Source organism: Sceloporus occidentalis, unplaced genomic scaffold, assembly GCF_023333645.1.
Source record: "Sceloporus occidentalis isolate IW3139 unplaced genomic scaffold, rSceOcc1.0.p SCAF_97, whole genome shotgun sequence".
Classification (NCBI taxonomy): Eukaryota; Metazoa; Chordata; class Lepidosauria; order Squamata; family Phrynosomatidae; genus Sceloporus; species Sceloporus occidentalis.
In genome coordinates, this window is record NW_028317077.1 from 1,644,879 (window position 1) to 1,670,655 (window position 25,777).

A 25,777-nucleotide genomic window follows, 5' to 3' on the forward strand; every position below is an offset into this window, starting at 1 on the left:
TTTTGATTAACTTATTACCTTTGATAAATAAAATCGTCATTTGAAAGCTGCATTGTCAGTCTTTGTCTTATAGTAAAGTTAGTTGGACGATCGGAGACGTTTGAATGTGACATGAGAGCAAAAATAGAGGAAATCGGGAAGGGGCAAATACTTTTTCACAGCACTGTAGCGCAAGGTTACTGTTACATGAATCCGGCACTTTAACTCAACTAGCGTGCTATCATAAACCTACGGCTTGGGCCTGGACTTACCTTAAACACATGCATTTATTGTCATAGCTCTAAATCGTTTATTTACTGTAGTACTATGGTTGGGAATTCAAAAAAAAAAAAAAAGGAAGGAATAGAGCATTTATAAGATAACGCATAAAAAAAGCAATAAAACAAGTACAAAACAGCTTATAAAAATGGCACATTTATTGCTACAGAACGGTTATGTACATGGCTGCATTGAATAACTACTGATGAGAAACAGGTAATGGGCTACACAAAGCTGTGCATTTTTTTTTTCTCAAAGGAACTCCAGCACACAACCTGTTTTGGACACTTCTACACATCAGGAACACGCCAAAAAACATGAAAAAAGTCGAGGCACTCAGCCACACATTGAGATCAAAGTGTAACTGTTCATTTTTTTCCCCGTTTGCCTTTTTTCTTTTTTTTTTTTTCCCTTTTTAATTTTTTTTTAAACCTTTTTGTACAGTCACAAACAAAATATCCCACTTGGAGACCAAAAAAAATAAAAATAAAAATATTGAAGAAAAAAAAACCCCCTCAACATACAATTCATCTTAATAACACGTGGTAAATATCAACTTATAAATACTGAAATAAAATACATTTGACTTAAGGTTGTTCCAGAAAATCTACAAAGAGAAGTATTCAGAATAAGACCATTCCAATATTTGTGTGTTTTTTTTTTCCTTTTTAACCTGGAATATTCATGGTAAAAAAAATGATTGATCTTGTGAAAATAAGCCAAATATACTTTTTTTTTCTACCTTATGCAATAGGGAATACTACAGTTTATTATAGCAAAAAGAGCACTAAACAAAAGAAGCTTTATAACAAAAGCCAGGCACTGATACATGGTAAATCTCTGCTGTTTTTTTTTTCCTTTATCTTCATTTAATTGCATCACAAGTAACAATGAAAAAAAGGCCACAGTTCATATATTTTCACCATTACGTATGTCTATAATACTTCAAATGAATATGGTCAACCCAGCACTGCACAAAGATGTATCGATTTCAAGTCCATAAAGGAAAAAAAAGGGGGAATAAACGAAAAAAGAGGAAAAAAAAAAGGACGGCCAAAAGGCGATGGTACCCAATATGCCACCGTGATGGGTCTTTGCTCCGGTCACTGTTTCCACCTTCTGGTTGTGTTTGTTCATTTTGGATTTCTACCTTCCGTTCAACCACATGGCGCTTCTGCCCGTCTAGTAATATTAACATTTTTAAATATATATATATATATATATATATATATATATAAAAAAAAAAACAATATTATGAAAATAAAACAGAAGTCGGAAGACTGAATCTAAACAAGTTGCATTACTGGCTGAATTAACAGTTGTATTGACATTAGTGTTCCTTGCACCAAGAATTGGGAGAGTTCCCTTGCATGGACAGATGCTTGTGTGAATCCATTAATGACGGGAATGTGGAGGTGGATCGTTAAGACTTCCTATTTAAGATAACACTATGGAATATTCCAGACCAATCGTGTCTGTTTACTTGGCTCAAATTCCCTTCCCCAAAACACCAAATATACAAATTTCTGCAGCATTGAAGAAAAAAAAAAAAAAAAAAGTAAAATCATGTTCAAAATTAAAAGTTGACTTAAATTTCTAGAATTTGTTCTTAAATCATTAAGCAAATGTAGTGAAAGTTAAAAGCGACAATAGCGCGCCTTTTCACGCTGTTTGGCATCTCTACTGTTCACAGACGTAATAACACTTTAATCGCCTATAACTAAAGAGAACAGAATAGACATTAATACAATATCTCAAGGCTCATAAAAAACCCCCAAAACATCCACATTTAGTTAGAAAATGTCAGCACCCGTCGATGTTTCAATATACGCGCACTTGCTGTACTTTGCCTATTAAATAATGCCAGGCAGTTCAAATTTGTGAAAATATAATAATAATGATAATAATAATAATAATAACACATTCCAGTCGTGAGAAAAAAACCGTAAATGAATGACAGCGTTTTATATTTTAGTAGACGTCCTGTTATCACCCATTTGCCATTTATTCTTACATCCCAAACTGTCAGACAAACACGGATTTGGTGAAAAAATGTAAAATTGAAAATAAGTTTTATAATACAATTGTCAACACGTTTCTTATGATTTTTTTTTAAATCAGTCTGTAAAATCATGCTGACAAAAAGTGGTTATTACAGTTTTAGTTGCACAAGAATTAAAGATTTTCGTCTCCGACATTAATCCACCTCCACATTTACAAAAAAAATTCAAAATAAATTGTAAAAAAAAAAAAAAAAAGGTGTGTTTCCTTTCCAGCAGTTAATATATTTACATTTCTGTATCGTAGTTATGTAGCACATTGAAATGTTTATGGGTAGGTATTTGTTTATTAGGTCACAACAAAGGTTTTGTTCTTTTAAGGTCTTGGAAACCGTCAAGACCAATTTTTATCCGTATGTTACTTTTTCCATTTCCAAAATTGTTTTTTTTTTTTTTCCCAACAACAAATTTTTTTGTAACACAGAAAACAACGTATTTAAAACACTTAATAACAAGTTAAGTCTACATGTAAAAATATAAACTTTTACATACACAATTTCAAAATAATGAAACATTTGATGCATAAGTTTAACAAATGCAAATCGTCCTTTCTATAATGTATATCATTGGAGAACAGATGGACACTTAGACCATTTTTTATGGCGTTTTTTTTTTTGTTTTGTTTTTTTTCCCAGGGCTAAGCGGTGGAAACTCTATTCTGATGAGCGATATGATTTAAACCTGTGCCAAGTGTCTGCGGCTGGCGTTTGGGGCAGTATTAACCCCCGACGGAACACATTAAAATGTCAGGTTGGGATGGAACTTGATATCAGTTTTTCACCCCAAAAAAAATAAGCTTCATTCATACTGGTCCCCACAAAAAAAAAAAACAACAAAAAATCACGATCGCTACCAGCCTCCTGTGGAAAGTGCACCATGATGCGTTCTGATATCGAATTTTTACCGGAATGCTGCATTATAATCGGATATTAAGCATCTTATGAACCAAGGAGGCGGCAGCCCAGAGCCACTCATGCTAAATGCAATTTCTCTACTTTTATCAAATATTCTGACCCCTTTTATCAGAAAAAGTCTTGCTGCATACCACTTTAGCTACATATGTAGTTAACACTTAGAATTTAGTTAGCTATATCACAGCCACTAAGTATGTTTTGTTTTTTTTTGTCTTTTTTTTTTAAATATTTTTATTTTTTTTAATGATGATAGAAACATTGGAAGGCACAGTGGTAACATTTTGTAGCGTTCTAACCTTGTACCTATGAAAAATCCCAGAATAGGCTCACGTGAGCAACAATACGCCGTGGCAAACTCAACATGCCAAGTATTCGCTGCCTGTAATATTTACACGTTGTGACTTTAGACCTGCGTTCGGAAGAAGCTAGCCAAAAAAACCAACCCCCCCCCAAAAAAAACTCTGTTAATGAGCAAAAAGCAACTCAGGGCTCGATTGTAGAATCCTGCATTACCTCTCCGCAGAGTTTACACACAAAAAAAAAGGTTGCCACGGAACCAGGGATGGGGGACAGAGTAGACATGAACAATACATCAGAAAGAAAAGGAAAAAGAACAAAAAACTATTTACAGTAAAGTCTCTCTTTTTTTAAAAAAAGTTTTTCATTATTTATACAGGAGCAAAAACTATTTTCGAACAAAATGAAACAGAGTTTACCATATTTCACTACAATTCTCATATATATATTTATATATATATTTATATATTTGTCATAGGTCTGTAAGATCCATCTGTTCCTCCTACTCTAAGGAATGGCTAATGTCATCGACTTCGTAACTTGCTGGTTTTGTAAGTATCTGGGTAGCAAGGCTTCCCCGCGATCCAGTAGGTATAAACGCTAGAGGAATATGACGCCAACAAAAGCCGTTTTTTTTGTCCCCCCAGAAGTATACTTTTTCATTATTGCAAGTTTACAATTTTAAATATTTTTTTTTCCGACTAATTATACTTTATTTTTTGTTTTCCAAAAGAAGTTTAGGCACAAATGCATCGATCCACAGTGCGGAGGCGATTACCATTCTGTCTCTGAACGACCCGCCGTGACTTCTCCCGCTGCTTGCACTTTGCTTGCGTCCGGAATGCTGAAACCTCTTGCGTCTGTGATGCGGAACTACGCAGACTTTGTCTTATTTTACAAAAAGAAAAGGGGAAAAAAAAAGGAGCACAGGAGAGACGTCTGTGTGAATTTTTAAGATTAACCCGGTTGCTGGGGAAGTGACTTCTTGTCTAAATGGAGAAACGCAAAAAACGTGGACCTAAGGATGAAAAATAGGAAGAAAAAAAGTTAAAAATAGAAATAGATTTTATAAATTACTAAAATTAAGGAACACATAGGGAAAAAAATAAGTTAATGATCAAAAAATTAAAAAGTGGAGAACGGTGGGACATGAGGGCCATAAAGGTTCCATAATGCTTAGTGCAGTAATTTCAATAATAATAATCTAGGACAGGGGTGTCCAACCTGTGGCCCTCCAGCTCCTGCAGGACTACATCTCCCATACTCCTCAGCCAGCCCCTTAGCTGAAAGAGCATTACAGGAGATGTAGTCCTGCAGCAGCTGGAGGGCCGTAGGTTGGACGCCCCTGATCTAGGATTTTGGGGTTATCCCAGAAGGATTCAATAGCGTGTATCCAGATGCTTGCCTTTTACATCTGCCCCAAATGACTTGATGCATCTCCCATTCCACCATGGGGTCCAGCCAGCGACAGCGGGGAAGGGTCAGAGGAAACTTTTTCTTCTTCTCGCCTTTTCAGACAGGCGGCTTTAGGATTCAAATTCCTTTCTAGAAGACAATTTAAAATAAATAAATGGTTACGACTTTCACAGAGATGAAAACCAACAGTCAAAAGAATCAAAACTATTTTTATATTATCCATAATAATCAAATTATTACTTGGCTTCACGTCATTTATGCATTACAGGGACAGGGGACAATTACAGTATATTAAGCATGTTCACATAATATATTGAGTGTACACTACACTTTAATCATCCCTTCAAAGCCTGAGCTTTCCACAACCTATATCAGGGTCGTCCAACCTGCGGCCCTCCAGCTGCTGCATGACTACATCTCCCATCCTCCTTAGCCAGCCCCTTAGCTGAAAGAGCATTATGGGAGATGTAGTCCTGCAGCAGCTGGAGGGCCGCAGGTTGGACACCCCTGACCTATATGATAGAAGGCTTGAAAGGGACAGAATGTTCTAAGCTACTCGCTCCCGTTTCCACGATGGATATGTGAAGGTGCTGTTCTGGTGGCTACCTCTGACTTGTTGTTCTAGGCTCAGGATGACGGCGACAGCTTGATGGAGTATTAGCAGCTTAGTCTGAGGCTTATCGCTCTTCAGGTGAAGTTGGACCATGCGCCCCAGCTCCTTGAAAGCCTCGTTGATATCGCGCACACGTAGACGTTCCCGAGCATTGTTTGCCATCCTTCGTTCTTTCTCCCTCTCTGCCTTCTGTTCAGGTGTAAGATCTTCATCATCGTTATTGCTGGGAATGCAAATGAGACATTTTAATAAAAAAAATAAAAAAACTACAAAGTTCTGTCCGGTGTTCATGAAACAGCAGTATGGTGGAATATTGTATATAAGGAGTATATTATAACAATTATTATGATGATTATTACATGACCATGAAAGAGTGATAATATACATAAAATATATACATAATAATAAACATATTTTAAAAGGGATACAACAAACATTTAAGCAAAACCAATTCTTTAAATGTATATAAAAAAAACATAATTCAGTTCTGAATGACTTTAGTCAGATATCACAGAATACGCTTTACGTTAACCCGATTCCAAATTGTTTCAGCGTTAACAAACGCAATACATAAATATACACAAAATAATATCCTGTTTACATACAAAATTATTTAATTAGATGCCCAGACTTCATTTTGCAGTAGCCAGCCTTTTTGGGGCATAATTTTAGCCTACACTACATTGATTATGGAGAGGGACCACTCAAAGGTAACTGTACTCCGTCTTACAAGTACAGTATCTGTACTAATATATATCTCAATCATTTGCCCTTCAACGTGGAATGGGGGGGGTCAAACATCTCACAGAAGTATATTAATCAGATATTGCAAGACTTGATTTGAAGAGTACATCTCTGAAGTGACCGCATTTGGCTCCATCAGAAGAGGCCCTTTGTTTCCACCAGGCGGTCATTTATTTTTTTGAGCCGTTGGGGAAAGAAATTGTGGTTTCTCCATAATCCTTTCTGTTCACTTCATCGAAATCCAGTAAAGGAATTAAATGAAGCGACACTATTATGTACTGTTACCTAGATCTTGACCTCGTTATTGATTTGATATCCTTCTTGTCATCTTCTAGCTTCTTGTCGTCTGATGATTTGGAGTCCTGGAGATTTTCGTCTCCTTCGTCGTCTGATTTGATGTCGGTGCTTCCTGGAGACAAATTCTGCCCTTGCAGGCCGGTCGGGATACCTGCGTGGAAAGACCGCGCTTAGAGGAGTATCAAAGCTTACAGGCAGGCAATCGTAGTTAAAATGTAGCTAGAAGTCCAAGCAACCAAAGGCAGAGAATGTGGTGGCACCTGCCTCCAGCCGCTATGTCAAATTAGGGGCAACATGGCTGTAAGGATGATGTAAAGTGTAAAGTCAACGTGTGGAACGTCACCCAACTTTTAAACTGGAGGTGCACTGAACTGATCAGACTTGATATATTGGCAAGGGGATAATTTAAATTAGCGGTGCAATGCAAGAGGACACAAGGGCTCTTCAGGTAGGATGGAGAATGTAAATGGTCAACATTGTAGAAATGGGCTATGCGTTGTGTCGTCGTTACATACGCTGCAGCTTTGCCTACCCCTGTATGGATCTTGCGGTGGATTCAAATCCGGAGATGTGGCAGACTGGACGGGTAATTGTGGCACAGAGACCTGGTTCGGCACAAGTGAGTGACCCCCTCTCAGGCCAACACCATCCTCACGATGTGCTCCCACCTGATAAAGACAAAAAGAACCCGTGTGAGCCAAGCATTGTATCTTCCTACATTAAGAATACCACACTGGCTGTGTTACATTTCAATTAAAGATGACCAGTAACCTCCTAAAATTCTCAATCCTGATATTGATTGCAACAGGCAATATCCATGCGTCAGAAATGGTGTGTATACCACGAGAGCCGTCATCTTTACTCCCTGTTCTCCGCATCTTCATGATTATTGCTGCTCATTGCTAAGTTTCTGATATATAAGAGTTGCTCCCGCTTTGCTTTAAACGAGACCCTTTTCACCCAAACAGGTTTTTTGTAAATAATACACTAGGGGGAGCTGTTGCGCCACCAGACGGCCGCCTTTCCCGGCTCCGCAAACAGCACTTAACACCCAGCGAGACGCTGCGACGAGCATTTAGTGACACAAAAAAAGGGAGAGTAACTCAGGCAGGTAAAACATCAAATTGTCTCCCTGGGTGCTGCAGCGGAGCGCACCGATTCGTACCAATCTGTCTTCCATCATGTCCGCCAACAGATCTGACAATTATCTTAACGCCCATATGTTTAATTGTGGGCTTCTCGAGTCCCCCATTGCTATCAGAAGTCCTACAGGAATTTCCGCTTGGCATTCAGCTTTCATTTCAAGGGATAAAATTCTCAGGGCTGCCATTTTCCCACAATGCTTCCTAATCCTCTGTTTGTGGCAGCCACACCGCCACCTTTATTCATACACAAACAAACCCGTCCTTAACTAATTTTTTTTTTTTTTTTATAAAAACCACGTGACAATATCATAGTATAAGAGCCGGATTATTAAATACGAGGTACAATGCATTATTTTAAAGTAATCATTTTTTTTTTATTATTATTAATTTTTTTGTTAAAAGTTTGGTTTGTCAGAGACCTCAAAAATTAACAAATTAAATTTTTTCTTTGTACTATTTATTGCTTAATTTATTTTAAATTACGAAATTAAAATCAGCTTCTTTTTTCCCCCATTGTAAAAATATTATAATGGAGGGAATAAACATATTTAACGTAAAAATCCATATAAAATGTGAACATGTGTTCGATCGATCAGATATCCAAGTATTTTAACGCTAGGCTAGCGCATTGTTTACAATTCATGGCATATCGAGTCGAGCTGAAGTAGAACTTATCTCGCATTATAAAGAAAGAAAAAAAAAAGATTAATTAGTATTTTTTCCTCTTGTTCGGATTTGTATCACACTGGTTTCTAAGACTGCTGGATTCATATCCAGCTGCCAGCTAAATTTATCCTAATCCCCATCTGGATGGATTCAGTGACAAATTGTATCACAAAAAAAAATAAAGAAAGAAAAGAAAATAATCAGTTGCACAAAATAGTTAACTCTGGTTACGTTAGTAATAAAAGCACTAAGTGACACATATATTAGTTACATATGATGTGCGTTTGAAAGAAATATGTTTTTATCCTTGAGTAGGAGTAAATGTTATTTAGGAGAAAAAGGGGGAAAATAATTATTCCTTATTTTTATTATTCTCATTTTTCTTTTTTTTTTTTGACCTGGTAGTATGAAATCCACAAATGAGAATTGCTTGGGGAAAAAAAATAATAATGTAACAGCTACATTGTATATGAAATACCGAAAATGCTGCTATATCACATTTTTGTAAAAAAAATACATATACATAAAAAAAAGGATTCGTAAAGATTTATCTTAGATCCTTAAAATGTTTTATTTCTATACATTGTAATAATAATTATTATTTATTGTTATATATAGCGCTATAGGGCTGCATTTAAAAGCAAAAAAGCAGACAGGTGAACCATTGATGCTTTGCTAGCGGTGCTTCCCAACATTTAAAACGCCAGCATTCGCCTTTCCCCTGCCCTGAAGACAACTAAGAACGTTTTAGGGGCTCAATTTTTGAATCTTCGTTTACAAAATAAGCCAAAAAAAAAAAAAAAAAAAAAAAAAAAAAGGAAGATAAGAAAAAAAAATAGTTTTACAAAAAATGAGAGGTTCCGCATGAGAAGGCTAAAATAATATATATAAAAAAAAAGTATTATTCTGTATAAACTTAAGTCAAGTACTACAGCGCATTGCTCGACTGTCTGGCACCTGAAGGGTTAAAAAATAATTGAAAGTAGAGGCATTACGTTCTTTTGCTCCTGAAAAGCTGCCCTTATTGTTTCCAAGCAGCGTATTCCCTCGCCCTCTTTCTGCGTCGACACAGAGGCATTCCTGCCCGGAACGCACCACGTTCATGTGAAGTGTCTTCGGATTGTATATTTTTTTCCTCAGCCCACTAGACCGACGCATTTGCCGTGTAATTACCCCGAGCGTACCAAACCGTTCTACTGTCTGAGGATTATAATCTCTCCATGCGATATCAATTACACACAACGGTTCAAGAGCGCTAAAATTTCAGTTTCAATTATCTCGCCAATATCTCTTCCGCGCAGAGCAGGCAAGAAAGCCGATCCTCCCTGAACACGACGAGAACCATTCAGAGTTTCGAGTGCATCTTCACCATCGCCCGAGAGCGAGTGCGCGACCCTCGGCTCACAGACGGGCACTCGGTCCGCTACCGACGAGGAAGATAAAAGCTCTCGAGAAACGCAGAATGAGCGGGATGCTTATTATTCTGTGTGTTTTAGGTTGCTCTTTAGTGTTTAGCACCCCGCGAAAGACCAAAAGCATCCAGATATGGAGGACGAGTCTGAATTCAATGCAAAGAATAAACAATTATTGCATGTAAAGTCCGCTTGGTTCTCCATTAATAGTCCTTGTACTTATGTTACATGCAGGATAAACGTAACCCTGTCCCATGCATGTTTAAATATCCTTACTGATTTAACCTTTGTCACTTCTGTCGAGGAGCAGATCCACTTATCTACTACCCTCTTCGCAAAGCATGGCCAGAGAGAGACCGAGGACAACATACATTTGGGTGGAAAACCATCACGCAGTGTAAATGAACACCAAGAAAGAGATAAATATACCACTGGTTTTACATTATAATGAGATTAATATAGTTTATATTCCGTCGGAATGATAAATAGATTCGCGGAATACGCAGAAAATACCGCTTTGCTGCAAAATGAGTAAACACTACAGAGAGAATGCCTTCCTCGAGTCCGAATCTGTTGCCACTTTAAACGTTTCCCGACGCAGCAAGCCTTTCATCTCGCTTCTATACAATAATGCATTCCATATGTCGAGGGGCTTTGCTGAAAATAAGATCAAACGCAACAAGAAAGGATTTAATAAAAAAAAAAATGACATTAAAAGTGGCATTAAATCAGAAAAAAAAGAAAATTGCAACACTAAAAAAAAAAAAATTCCACTAAGCAGCTTTTCCAAATAGTGAAGGAAAGGGCATTAAACCCCAAATCATCGGAAAAAGCCGTCTAAGCGTCCCTTAGAGGAACGGAGCAAAAACGCGCCACGTTATAGAGTCCACGCGTTCGTCTATACTCCCCGCGCCCCGACTAACGGACCTGAACTCTGCGGATCTGGGATTTCTGTGCCGGTCGGATGGAAACACAAGAGGATTTTCAAAAGGAAGTTTTCTTTGGCAGCCAATGTTTATTGATGTGATATAAAGAGCCAACTCCGATAACAAAACTTCCTTCCAAAATAACTTTTTTACTTAATTCATTCCCCCCTATGGTCAGTAAGCTGCCAATAATGGTCAGATCTCCCTAAAAAGAATATATATATATATTTATATATATACATAAAGTAGCAATCGGTTGTATGCGTGTTCTCCAAGGAGCTCCTCTACGCTGCATTCTTCATCATACGTGTCCTGTATGGACAATCTTGACCCCATGACTTCCATGTGTGATGGGGCTTTGACACGAGATACCGCGATGTGGGTTTCTAAAGATGCGCAAAGCGGAGAAACTTTATATATTTTCTTTTTACTTTTTGAAAGTTCCTAGCTGACATGTGCTGGATCCAGGAGAGTCCCATCGCATGTATGTTGGGAATTGAGTGCGTGGCCCCGTTAAGCCTCCGCAGTTGAACGGGCCGCGGTGCATTCCAGCGCGTTTACATGCACCTGTTTTTAGTGATGACCTCAGCTCTGCTTCTCAAGATCCAGACGTTTTTCACAAAACAGCTTTTTAAACAAAGGCCAGCTGTTTCCGATCAAGACTACAGGGGAAACAAAATTAGGGTAGCCTGGGGGGGAGGTTATCCAGAGACAAAAAAAAAAAAAAATTCTTCATTAACTCCAACTTGCTTTTTTTTTTTTTTTTTTTTCTTTCCAAAACTTAAGGGAGGAAGCAAACAGGCTTTAAAAAAAAAAAAAATAGAACAAAAAACTCTCGGGATACTTATTTGAGCTTCTAAGACGGATCAACTTGAGGAAATAGGTTACGATCATAGATGTGTTTGGCTTAAACCATCGGAACGCATTACGGAAAATATATAACTCACTCGCTGGTCAGAGAACGTTCTCTCTCTCTATATATATATATATTTTTTTTTAAATGTCTTCGGCGAGTGACTTCATTGACTATGACAACACGCTGTGAAAAAGTGAGTTATCCATAACTTCATTTATTTTGGATGAAACCTACACATTCTGGGTGGAAAAGTTCCAAAATTCTTGTGAAATGGGCACCAAATGCAAACAATAATAAAAAAAATAATAATAATATAATGTTGAGAGGCGTCAAAGACATAACTTACTTTCCAAAAACACCTCTGTGGCATCGCAGAGAACTCGGCGCTAATCTTTTCCAGAAGACGGTGATTTGTTGAGTTTACCAATTGTGTATATTTGCTTATATTTCCATGGCTCGGGAGTTAGGATATACAATAACAAACAGGATAATCCCCAAATTACTGGGCTCTACGAAATTGTCTTTTTTTAAAGAAGTCATAAGGGCAAAGGTTGGAGATCCTTTGAATAGAGCGCCAAGCTAAATACTGAGGTCAGCCTTTTCCAGCCAACGGAACCAAACTGGGGGGTTCTTCACGAAGAAAGAGAAAAAAGAGAAAGCCGGATCAGATTTTGCGTAGGGTATCAAGGCAAAGTCCTGAATCTTTATGCAGAGGTGAAGCAGTTCAAGACATGCTAGCTGCATAGGTGGCAGAAGATGGAAATCATCGGTTGAGCTGAGATGATTTCTAAAGAACTCGAGCAATCAACGCGAGGCTCTGCAGCTACAAAGGTGCAAGAAACTGGAATTTAATCTTGGTTTAATAGTTAAGCCCCATGAGAGTTATAGCTTATCATCAACAGTAGGCTGGCAGAGGATCATGGAAGTCGTGGTTCCCAACTAGATGGAGACCACCATGTTGCCTAGATGGAGACCGCCATGTTGCCAAGATGGAGACCACCATGTTGCCTAGATGGAGACCACCATGTTGCCAAGATGGAGACCACCATGTTGCCTAGATGGAGACCACCATGTTGCCTAACACTGATGTCACACAATCCTAAGATCTTGATTTCACGAACGGTTGGCCTACTGACGGCGGTTTTAAGGAGACACCAAAGATATTTGTCTCATTCGGAACCCAGACTCAGAGCGGCTTTGCTGGTACCGCTGGATGTTCATCTGAAACACATTAAGGTGCTCTGGAAACCCGCAACGTTCTGACCGACGTATTTGGAGCGGGTTTCCGGCGTCCCTCCCCCGCTGCCTTTATTTAACGCAGCTGGGTGTATCGTTAAGGCCTGGTTCAAGCATTAGAGATTGAAATGTGGAAAACATTACCATACCCTTCAATGTTGTTTTTTTTCTTTCTTATCTACATAGTATTTTCCCTCCGTCTCCTTTAGAGTTGAAATAAATCCGATGATCCAAGGTTACAAACAGCGAGGCCCGGCAGCCAACCCCTTTGTTCTTTAATATATTAGAATTTGTTTTTTTTTTAGCTTGTTAGTTTTTAAACTATGATTCTTACATTTATGGACAGGGAGAAATACTATTTATGGATATTGTGATTGCCAGAAAACCAACCGATTCTAAGCCTTGTATTGGAATAAATGAAAAGCGTACAGGTGCTTTTTGCGGTTTCTTGAGGAAATCGGCAGAAAAACTAAAGGATCAGATGGCTGATACTTAACCTTGGGTTATCAAGCAATAACAAATTTGCTACAGTGTCTCACAATGGTGATTGTTAAATGTGCCGTAAGCAGTCTCAAAGTGTAAATTGTGACTGCAGAGGATTATAGGGGCAGTTTAATGTCCCCGGCGGCCTTAAAAATAAGATACTTCCAGAGAAGCTGCAGCTCCAGAACAGCAGAATATCTACTCAGTGGTCTCACGATTCTCGGCCTGAAGAAGCCAATCAACGGTGAGAAATCGGCCCCCACTCGATGGGAGCGCTTTTCGCACGTGGAGGGGGCCTTGTTAAGCAAATAGCAAGGGGATGGGGTAAAGGGGCAAATGCTTATGGGGGGATTCTGCAGCCTCACAAGGTAAAAGAAGTAATTTTTTTAGGACATAAAAAGCTTCCTCCGCCATAAAACTAAAAAAAAACACACCTGGCACCTGAATATATTTTCTTTCCTATTTTGAGGTTTTTTTTTTATTTTAAAAAAGCCTTATGTGTGAGGTCAGCAATAAATTAAAATGTCGCGTTCCTAATAGAAGCAAATAGGACATGGCGCCCGCTCCCGACACCTGCGATATAATCATTCCGGCTCTGTTTGTTTACTCGTTCGCTCCTTGCTTTTCCGCAGAGGTAATTATAACCGCAACACAATAGAGCAGCTTAAATTACCTTAAATATAGGATTGTTTAAACAGCTGGAATTTCTGAGATCTGTAAATATATTTTATGAATTAGAAGCTTGAGAATACAGCTGATTTTTTTGGTGTTGTTATGTGGCAAATAGACGTTTTCCTGGCATTTAGGAATTTTGCAGAAGAATAATTAATAACGCATCTATATAACCTATAGAGACTATATCACGCGATACTCAAAGTTCCGACGACTGCATCATAGTAACAGGGCAGCTGGGTGTAATTTAACCCCTTAAAACTACCCAATCAGACATGATCACTGGGTCCTTTGGGTCTCCATTGACCCCGTCCATGCCGCTGGCAATTTAGCCTGCTAAACAATTGTTTATTTTCTTGGACCAGGCAGTAAAGATGGCTGCTAGACATACAAAGTGGGTTTTAATAAATATATTTGTACATTGCATAGGTTTATTTATTTATAGAACTTGGGATGCTAACCGATCTGGAATTACTTTACAGGGAGTTTGTGAAGAAAGATAATCTAAAGTAACGACGAGCAGCTTTGTGAATAGCGTTGTTCTTGGCTTACCATTAAAGAATGTCTGTTGGCTGACAAAAGGCCAGTTCCATATCCCGACCCGAGGCCGCCCATTGCTCCGTTGTGAGATGGGCCGATTATTCCGTGCATGTCGCCGTGGCTTCCTGGCATGGCCGTCGAAGGCCCCACCGCGTGGTTCCGTAGGACGTGAATTGCATCGTCCAGTCTTTCTAATCTGTCCTCAATTCGGCTTTGCTGAAAGAAAAAAAAAAAGTTATATCATCAAATATGGTGAAAAACACACTGTAGCTAATTTATTTTATTTCAATTTTTTCTTCTTTTTTTTTTTTGCACCAAGACAAATGTGTACAGCGTTCCACTGACTGAACTATGTTTTATATGAGTGTTAGCGTGAGTGCGTGTTCTAGTGCCTACGCTAGTCGGGGGGCAGGGGGCCATCCAGCTTTACCTGCCCCGGGTCAGAAGCTGCCCTGATAAAGCCCCTACGTGAATTGTATTCACATACGTCCGAGCTCCCACGGGCCGTCTCATACAGACATCATTTATACAACAAGCAATTCCAGGCACTGTGGAGTTAACCGTCAACCATTCAGCAGCAATCACCATCTCTGGGAACGCACCGCCGCCATGCTCCATGCATTTAAAATAACTGGCCACGGTGACGACGATTTAAAGGCCGAGAAAGAAGGAACCTACTAGAGAGTGCAAAGGTCCTTCATAGTTGGGCGATGACGAGCTCTGCGCTCCGTTTCTTGACCAAACAGCTGTGCCTGCTAATTGAAGAAAGAAAGAAGTTAATTATCGAGTTGCACAAGCATTCTCTCTTACTTAAAACTTTTGCCGTTGTTTAGTATGAATGTAAATGTGCGAAGCAGACAATGGAGACTTTCCAAAAACATACTTAAGGAGAGAAAAGAAGAAATGGGACGCGAGTCCGGTGAGTTCCGCCAGGCTGCGTTTTATCAAAGAACGGAATTGGCTCGGCAGGTATACACCTAAGAGCGGCTCTAAAGTAAGGAAACGTCTCAATATCCAAGAAAAAGCAGCCGCGGCGGGGGAATTCGGCGTTCCAAGTCTGCGAAAGACGGATTTATCACGCTCGCAGCACTCCGTCGCCGGATCCACAGGCGGATGAAATCCGTCGCTCGCGGCAAGCGCCGCTCTCTGCCGCTTCCTCGGGACGTTCATTCACTTCGGAGAAAATCCCTTCTCAATTCTGTCTACTTATGGAATTCTATAATGCCCGCTAACGGGGAGAGCGGAGCCAAACACCTGATTATTCTTAAACTAATTACAGCAGGATTTAAAAAAAAAAGACAAATCCCTCTATTTAGAGGAACTTCTTTAAAATGTATTGTTAAGGGGACACTCCATTTATTGGATATGATAGCTGAGTGGTCCCTTTAAATTTACATGGTGCCCACCTTGCAAAGGCATGGAGGGGGGGGGGGTCTGCAGAATGCCCCATTGGCCCTCCCCCCCGGCTGATTTTAATGTACATGCGCAGAAAGTATACCTATAGATTTCAATGGCAGAGCTTTCATGTCTCTGATTGGCCAATCAGAGGCAAAAATCACTGGAGCACAGAGGAGGGCGGCAGCTGCAGAGCTGCAGCTTCTAGCTCAGGTAAGTTGTTTTTTGTTTTGAATAATACCTAAGTGCTCAAATAATACTTTTATACATATTCTTACTCGCAGCAGGCTGTATGTGTGTGTATATGTATATATATATTATATATATATATATATATATATATATATATACATACATACCCTATCCTACTCTTGGAGTTACTTAAATGTTTTCATGGAAAACAAGGATAAGGGGTCTCTGTATGACTATGAAGAGCTTCCAATAAAAATCAGCCATTTCCGGGTACAATCATTAACCCCATCTGCACTGAATTTCTGATCCATTTTATGTTATTTTAAAGGACAACATTGGCTTTTCTTTCCAAAACAAGGAGATTTCTAAGTGACCCCAAACTTTTGAACGGTAGTGCATGCGTAACATTAGACTTTGTATAAAATAAATGCAGCGTTATCAGATATGTTATTGCGGATTATTCATGAGATATAAACACTGGGGAGAAAACCAGCTATTAACATTTTTGAACCGTTTCCTCTCCACTAAGAGAAATGTGGAGAATACTTAATTTGGCAAATAAAAGATATTCTGCAAAAAAAATATTTAAGGCGTTATTCACTATTATACAATATTAAAAGTAGGTGGAATGAGGTGAATATTGGCTTTTATAAATGTAAAGTTTCAAACGTGCCCTTGTTATCATAGCAACCAACGGAACATGCCTGCCAATGGCATCATTACATTGGTTGCTATGGTGATAAGACTACTTTAAATAACTTGGCACCAGATTCTATTTTTTATATAACACCTTGTCATTCAGACATGGACAGCGAGTGCTGCGAATGAAATATAAACTAGCATAAAAAATAAATATAGATTAAACAAGGTAGTCAGAGCCATAGAATTTGACAGCAGATCGGCCCCATTTGGCCCATCTGGTCTGTCTTTTTCCTGCTTTAAAGACTGAAAGCGTAATCAGTCGTTGGTCTCGTCTTACACTCAGGAGCTATACGCCTATTCAATGCACTGGATTAGCCTCTACCATTTCTTCTGGAAGGCTTTTCCGCTTAACTACCACCTTCTCAGTAAAGTAAACATTTCTTACATCTACGTCTCTGGCCCTCTAGTTTTAGTGCAAAATACCCAATAGATATTCAAGGAAATTGCTCAAAGTGTCAATGTTAGACTTATTATTATTATTAAAAATAGACAACGTATTCGGTTGCAGATGTAACTGTATCCATTATCATTTATTATATAAGAAACGTGTTTTTCCATAAAATCTTCTCCCTTTCTATTTGCACTGCCTTCTTTCCACCTCGGGAAGGGTAGGAGGCCGCCATGCTTGAAAGTAGGCCGGGCAACTGAGGAAAGGGGTGTGGCCGGCATGTGATTGGCGGCTGGGAGCTTATTATATACCGACAGATCCAGGCTTTTTCACACCGCTACCAAATAAAAGCGAAATAATGCATTTCCCTCACTATGGGGCACGATCATATAAATGGGACTCCGAACAGGTTACAATTAAAGTCCGTTGCCAGAAAAAGCTGAAATCTCGAGAAAAAAAAAAAAAAAAAAGACTAATTGCAATTTTACTAAATTAACTTTTTTTTTTTTTTTAGAATTCCAAACTCCATGATTTTTAATGTGGCATATTGTTGCAGTTCCTACAAGCGTCTGTAAATGTGACATTCTGCGTGCATTTTGTGTAGGTTTTGTTAATTGCGACTATTAATTTTATGCCCTGAGCCAATTACACTCACAGCATAACCTCCTTAAAATTCCCATTCGGTCTGCAGGCTCTGGAATTGCATTTTCCTAGATTTCGCTTATTTTCGGAGCGAATGCTTCTAGAGAACAAATGGCAAAATTCCTAAAGCAGCCTAATAGAGGGAAATATGCGGCCGCCGCGCCGGGGGGGGGGGGGGCGATATACGGGCCGGGTTTGTGCTGGATTTAAACTATTACAGAAAGTAAATCTCTCCAAATCCCAATGCGTTTCACCAAACTTTCGCCCTTCCATAGAATGCTCACATTCCATATAATGCGCAAATTAATAATTATTCCGACCCCATGTTAAATTTTATTTTATTTAAAAATGTTATACTATTTAACACGAGATCAGAATCCTCGAAGTATTACATCACGTTTCCAAAAATCAACTGGACGGTGATTGAAAAGGATGAGTATTTTAATAGCGTGTAAAGTAGAATATAAAGCAAACTGTCCGTGCTGTGGAGTCTGCAATCGCTTGCTTGATATTAATAAACTCTCGTGAGTCTTAATTATCTCCCAGCAGATTCCCGATTCTTCGGATATTGGACCGTGCGTTTACACGTCAGGTGCGACCAGGGCTCACAAAGCAAGTTATTACTAGACTCGCGCGTTCGTTTCCGTGCCAAATATTATCTTTTTGTCAACATGCAACATTGGACGAAAGAAACGGGAAAAAAAAAACATGCGCATTACGAAAATCTTCATTCATTCGTTGCCGTGGACGCCATTTTAACTACGCTAAGAGGAGGAGTTTTAATTTTAATTCAACTTCTTCTGCATGTTTATTACTTGTTCCCATGGCAACCGGATGGACGAATGGGCTTTCTGAAAACGAAAATGTTTTCAGAAATAAGAAGACAAAACAAAAAAACTAAACCCGGGAAGCATCGAAGCTATACTGTCATATACAGGAGTTTTCCTCAATGAATTGCGAAGTGGTGAGTTAAGTGCATGGCACTGCCTCAGGCCTCACCTCCAACAACAAGCAATTGCCCTTGTTTATGCCTGCTTGTGCACAGGTGCTTTTATTGGTTTCAGTTATTCATTGATTCATCTGTGGCCAAGCAGGGATATCACGAAACCCTGGCCTTCGTGATCAGCCTGCCAACACCCCAGACCTGTGGCATTAGAAAGTCTCGGGCACTCAAGCTATACAATATAATTGGATTATGAGTAGTCGCCATGGATACCGGGTAGCGTAGAGAATACCTGACAAAGATGGTGGAGACCCGACAGGGGTTGAAGGGTTTGATGAGAAACTGTTGTTGGTGTGGTCTGGAGAATAAATCTTAAAAGAAAGAAAAAAGAACACATATTCTTTAGAGGAGGCAAGAGGATGGTTAAAAAAAATAAAAAATAAGGGACGCTATAAAGTTCTATTTTAGGATTTTTTTAAATAACATTTGTCTTTGAACCCCAGAAAATTTGACCCAAAAAGAAACAGGAGAAAAATCTGGACTAGAACTGGTAAATTAACAAAAATAAGTTCCAAAACAGCAAAAAAATAAAAAAAAAATCACAAGAAAACCCCAAAACAGTTTTGTACGACCTAAAAAGTCCCAACCATTGTTTTGCGGTGCGCCTTGTGATACAAAAAAACAACAACAACCCCCCCCCCCCAAAACGCATAAACATTACGCCCATGAGCTTTGGACATAATCAATGAACTTGGTAGTGATTTGGATCCCTTTAACCCTTTGAACGCCACAATGGTCGTGCTGAAATAGTTAAGCTTTCCATAGAAAAGCCAAAAGGTATAACAAAAACGAGTAAGTTCTTACAGATGCAAGTGCCTTTCCCAGCGCGTCTCCGGTCTGCGAGCTCCCGGCCGCCCCGCTTCCTCTGTTCGCTGCAAAAAAACAAAATGGCGAGCGTTAAATCAAGGAGGGAAGTATCTCGCTGGCTCCCTATTCCTCTTCCACTTACCCATAATGTAATTGCATTTTAACGCCAATTAAAGGCACATTAGTCTTTAATCAGCTTTAATTTGTTTGCTAAGGTAGATGTCAAATATATTCATGTTACATTTTTATACAGAAAATATAAAGCTTGCTAGGTTTGCTATTTATTTCCTGTGCCTGTACACTTCTGATCATACGCAGGAAGGGATGGTGTAATTTGAACTTTTTTTCTTATTTTTCTCCCCTTATTTATTAAATTTAAAATGTATTTATTTGTAAAAGAAAAACAATCCAGAAAAAAATAATAATAATAAAAAAAAAAAAAATAAGTAAAATAATTACAACATTTTTTTAAAATTAGATATGGTCGAGTAGGGGTTAAACATGGATTTGGTTCCTACAACACGAATCCCATATACACATGATATTCGCACTAGGAGAATATAAAATCTTGGTAGTTGGGAGGGATGGGGCCGTTAGCTTTGGGTTATCTTATCTGGACATTCCATGCGTAAAATAAAATCAACGGTAAAAGGAGACGAAAATTATTTAAAGGAACGGATTTTAGCATTTCTAAATGAATGTGTCAAAACCTGGAATAGCTGGGGCCTTTTCATCTCAATCAGTATAATTTCTTAGGAGATATTTAGTTTCAAAATTTCCAAGAAATCTGGCAAAAGATTGTATACTTTATGAATGTTCTGTCTTGAAGTTCTCTCCCTTCTACTCATCCCACCACTGGGCTGCCTGAACCTACCAGCCGCAATCAGCAACACTAAGAAGAGAGATAACTCAACGGAAAGGAATAATCATGCAGATCTTAAGGCCGGGAGGTTACGAAGGCTGCTCCCGTGCCGTACATATAATTTTATTCTGTAAGCTGCATTGTGTAGGTTATTCAAATAGATCCATGGATAAGGTTGGGTCCATTAACACATTACAGGCTCTTGCATGTTACAATGACACGCTTACAGATCCTCCAAAACCGGTTTGGGGGAGATTTTAAGTATTTTTGTAACAAATTGACACTGGACATTTTAACCATGTGCTGTAACCATTTAAAGTCTTCCATGTCTGTGAATCATCATATAAAGAAAAAAGTACAAAAAATAAAATAAAAGAGACAATGTTGAAATACATATAGGATCAAAGGCATAGAAGACCATAAATGGTTACAAACCCACCGTTAAAACGTCCAGTATATATTCATTACACAAATACTTCAAATTCCCCCAAACTGGTTTTTGCATCAGCAGGAAAATTATTATTGGACCCAGAGATTTTTTTCCATGAATTAACATTGTAACCTGTTTTTAATTGTTAGAACCCCCGCACACTCAAAAGTATCCAGTCCTACAAAGATCAAAGAAAATACATCGCATCAAGATGTGTCTCTTCCTCGGCCAGGGCTCATCCTAGATGAGAAGCTTTCAGATCACACATCGAGATGGAAGGGATGAGATAATCTTTCCATGGGACCTTTCATTGTTCTTCAAAGAGAAACCGTCCAGCTAGTTTATATCAGCCATATAGACTTTAAAAAAAAAAAAAGGACATTTTTATTTGAGGGGCAGATGTTCAGCGGTTCTGGTCAGCTCAAAAACCCATAAAGAAACGGCTCTATACAAAAAAGATCTAATATACAGGTGGGGAAATTAAAGGGACGCAGGGCTGGAGGTGTAAGAAATATATACCCACCCATACTGATAAATATATGGTAATAATAATAATAAAAATACTCAGGATAATAGAGATTTCTGGAAAAGCAAGATGGTTGGTTTATACCCCAACTACATAATGATTTTCTATGATGGGATTTAAGCTTTACTTAATAAAAATAATAATAATATAAATTATTAAAAATATTAGATATTATATTGAAGTCTCCCCTTGCCTACTTAATGTGTTTAATGGGGCAATAACACTATTTTCCACCCCACCCCCCCTCAAGTGCCACTGGTTCACCAGAAGCGTGAAATGCATATATTCAAGAACATCAATATAAACAACACTCCTCTGGACTTTTGATTCCAGATTATGAAATATAGTTCAACCTTTCCGTAAGGATTTTATATTTACAGAAACTAGGCTAAGCGTTTGATTTTAATGAAAACTAATTGCAAAATTTAAAAATGTTTCATGTAATTCCAAGGTAGAAAGGACTGGGGCAGCGAGCATAGAATCTCTACTGAAAAAGAACAAATTCAATAAGGATTTCAGCCATGCATTAATGGACAGCTATAAGGGTCTTGGGAAAGAAAAGGTTATTGCCTGTGAAGCTATGAAAAAGGGGCGGTTTGACGGCATTGCTCCGGGGAGCCTGCACTGGAAAATTAGGACTAATCTTGAGTATTTGTTAAATTGTTAAAACAGATGATCACAATCCAAACACATTTCAAGAAGCATTGACATGTAACAAAGTCAGAGGTCATCGTGAACCCTTCTCAGAAGGAAGCAACGGGAAGCAGGCAGTGCCATTAAGCGTCAGGAAAATGTGTCGCAGGGTGCTGGGGTGTATGGTCAGTGGCATTAATAGCAGGAAGAGAGAGGAGGTTCTGCCACGTTACAGATCTCTGGTCAGATCTCATCTAGAGTATTGTGTACAGTTCTGGAGACCCCCATCTTCAGAAGGATATTGAGACATTGGAGAGAGTTCAGAGGATGACGACCAAAAATGGGGAATGGTGTGCAGAATAAGAATTGTCAGGAAAGGTTAGAATTCTCAATAAGTACGGCTTGAAGAAATGGAGAGACAGGAGATGGGTAGAAGCGGTAGAGGCTTACAAGGTGAGGGAATGAGACTACACCAAAGACTGATTAAGGTCGAATGGTTCTCGCCTCTGTCTCCCTCTGTATTGCCTGTGCTATTTGGTAATCTAGTAGATTGTTTTTTTTTTTTTTTAGATTTTTAATATTTTTAGTATTCTTCCTATTTAATAAAGGAAGAAAAGGGTTAGCAAAATATTACATTGCTTTTCACCATGTGAATTCAATAACAACTTCATATCAATATATTGAAAACTATAGGAATTAAATGTTTCATAGTAAAGGGTGTATAATTCCAAGAATACTGGCTGCTCTTTACAGACCTACAATATACAAAACACCGACTATATAAATACCCACAAAAATATACTTATTTATTCAATGATCAAGTAATGAGGCGATTAAAAAAAAAAAATCTAGCCTCGGTCTAATTAAAATCTAGGCAATAATATGTACAAACGCTTTCAGATATATTCATATCTAAATATCGCCCTTAGATCTTGAGGGACAATGTGTAGGCACAAGAAAAAGCCACCCCTAATTTTCTTTATTCCATATAGTAATGTAGGCATTGATCGTACATTCAGAGGCTGGCAGGCGTCTTCTCAAGCGGCCAATGCTGTAAAGACAAACTCGAGGAAGCTTTTGTGTAATTAATTTTTTGACAAAGTCTCTGTCATGCTCATAATTAAAAAGTTGAAAGCTCTTCTCTGTACAACAACGGTCCGCGCGTTAGGGATTCACAGCACAGAGGAGGGGAAAAAAAAACCCCCAAACCACTCACTCATAATGCTATCTGTTCCATTGGCGGGCGGCGTACACGACGAGGTGCTGTAGTGATTTGTAGCGCTACGATGAAACGTGGACATTGGTGGTAAACTGGAGTTGATGTCTGTTGAGGAGTGTGATGGATAGTTCTGCTGGGAGAAGAAAAGGAGGTCAGTATCTACCAACTCATGACATCATTAACAGTCTCACAATGGCTAGCATGTTCTCGACGTGTTCTGCGGGGGGGGGGGACATCATTTATCCTGTACCTCGTCATCTGATTTTATAATCATTTTGTATTTTTAAGTGCTTGTTTTAAGTTTTTTTTTTTTTTGACTCTGCCTCTGTTTATTAGCTCATCCATCCACTCAAACAGTAAGCGTTCCAGAGCGTTCAGCCGCAGCATCTGTCAAATCAATTTGCAAAATCTCAGATTACAGCAAATTAAAGGGAAAAAAATCCGTTGCTGTTTTATGTTTTAGCTTTATTTTTTGTTATTGAACTAATATTTATTGTACCTTACGTCCCCCTGCCTAGGGTGATAATTAGCGGCTAATATCTGCCAATCACCATCTGTGCGTATCGGAGAGAGCCGTGTGCGGCCTCCTCCTGTAAACTTAATGTCAACTTAAGGAACAAGCATGGTCCAACTTGGATAGGAATTGGCGCTACAGAGTTCACCGGGAGTTTAGCCCTTCATTAGAAATTACTCTAAATATATATCTTTTTATTGTACTTTATCACTAGGGACCGAATGGCCTCAAAACAGAGAAGGAAGGAACTCTGAACCACTTGAAGGGGTCCTAAAAATGAAAAAAAAACTTCTTCTTCTGTGCAGACCGGCTTTGCACTGTTACCCCCATAAAGCTTTTAATAGGGAAGCTGTTGTGCACCGATCCCAGAACACGACAGGTTGCTGGGTCAGGGTGTACAGAAAACAAGAGCTTATCTGATCGAGCTTTGGATAGAAAGGAGGAGAAAAGAAGAAAGGAAATGGGAAAAGAGAGAACGGAAATGGGGAAAAAGAAGAAGGAAATGGGGAAAAAAAGAGGAAGGAAATGAAATTGGTCGTTTGTAACAAACATCTTAACGGTAATGCAGTGTAACCAGGGATGAAAATCAAGTAAATTTTACTTAAAGTTAACGGGAGGAGAGCCACGTGGTGAGCACAGTACTAGCGGTGAGCTGTGAATAAGGATCACATAACGTTTGTGTTGATTAATTAATGGTGACGGGACAGAAAATGCTATAGATCAGCAGAGCTCTCCATCACCTGAGCCTATAAGGGACAGACTGCTTCTGGCATGTCCGCTACCATGGACTACCAACACCTAGCATTCTCAGCCAGGAGACAAAGCATTTTGAGAGGTTCTCAGGGTGCCTGATTTTATCGTGTCATTCACCCTCTTTTGCTTTTTGTCAAAGACAGACCTCACTATATTTACTGTGGATCTATAATGAACAGCGCTAGACAAAGAGCAGCCAAAGTAGAGACAAAAAGTTATTTAAAAAAAAAAAAAGAAATTCACCAATTTAAATAACCAGCAGTTTGTAATCTACAGACATGACACGATGATGATGTCACGGGTCTTACCAAACGTTCATGTGGGTGCAAGTTGCAGTAGCTGCTGGACTGTGGAATATGAGAGGCATTGCCCAACATTCCCCCGTAGCCGGCCTGGTTCATTCCACTGGATGAGCTCCATGGATCACTGCTGTGGTGACCATCTGGACAAAAGACATTTAAATCAGATCATAAATATAGCGAGGAATCAGGGATGTTGGCATATATGTTGTACCAAAGCAACTTAAAATATCTTAATTATTATGATAATAAGTTTTATTAACTAAATATTTAAGGTCCACTGTAACAGACATGTAAAAGCCCTGGGCAAATGTATAGATCAAAACATACTGTCTTTTTGCCGTAGAGATGCAAGTACCTCCTCCATGTCCTTTTTGACCCATACACAGGCAAGAAATCTACTCTTCATACAGTTTCGTATAAAATAAACTCTGTCAATGTGCATTGCAATATGTGATCGGAAATTTATTGTCATTTTATTCAGTAATTTTTTACTCATACGTTATAAAATGTTTTATTAATTAAAATCTATTTTTTTTTCATAGCAGAGGAAGCAAAATTAACATGGGTAGAAATGTATATATATATTCTTTTTTTTTAAAAAGCAGACAATATTTACATTTTGATTTTTCTTGGTATCAAGTGAAAAAAAAACTCCAAGCTCACTAAGTGAACAGCGGAAGAACGGCCACCTAATGATGCATCAGAATCTATTCTCTGGAGTAGCGGCGCAGGCTTCGGCAGAATACTTAACCCCTTTCAAGGGCCGCGAGAGCCCTATTATGGGGGGGGGGGTTCTGCGGAGTTTAGAAGCAGCTTCAGAGGAAATTAGGTCGGTTACGGAGTAAAGAGTTATAATTAGATACCTTTGAATAAC

The 25,777-nt window shown here is 38.8% G+C and overlaps 1 protein-coding gene across 10 annotated transcripts in view; it reads right to left on the reverse strand.

Annotated features, from left to right (window-relative positions):
• Positions 1-4,937: 4,937 nt before the first annotated feature.
• LOC149284221 (transcription factor 4-like) overlaps positions 4,938-25,777 on the reverse strand; it is a 171,451-nt gene continuing 150,611 nt past the window's right edge. For 3 of the 10 annotated variants that reach the window (XM_089497021.1, XM_089497017.1, XM_089497025.1), the window contains 10 exons: positions 24,910-25,043; positions 23,332-23,464; positions 19,662-19,729; positions 19,090-19,168; positions 15,214-15,290; positions 14,548-14,751; positions 7,132-7,267; positions 6,600-6,750; positions 5,552-5,781; positions 4,938-5,074 (listed from right to left, as the gene is read on the reverse strand). In XM_089497021.1, the coding sequence (XP_089353147.1) occupies positions 4,938-5,074; positions 5,552-5,781; positions 6,600-6,750; positions 7,132-7,267; positions 14,548-14,751; positions 15,214-15,290; positions 19,090-19,168; positions 19,662-19,729; positions 23,332-23,464; positions 24,910-25,043 (1,349 nt within the window). Of the gene's footprint in view, positions 5,075-5,551; positions 5,782-6,587; positions 6,751-7,131; positions 7,268-14,547; positions 14,752-15,213; positions 15,291-18,838; positions 18,842-19,089; positions 19,169-19,661; positions 19,730-23,331; positions 23,465-24,909; positions 25,044-25,777 lie in introns of all 10 variants that reach the window. The other 7 variants (XM_089497018.1, XM_089497016.1, XM_089497024.1 and 4 more) reach the window with 4 other exon arrangements.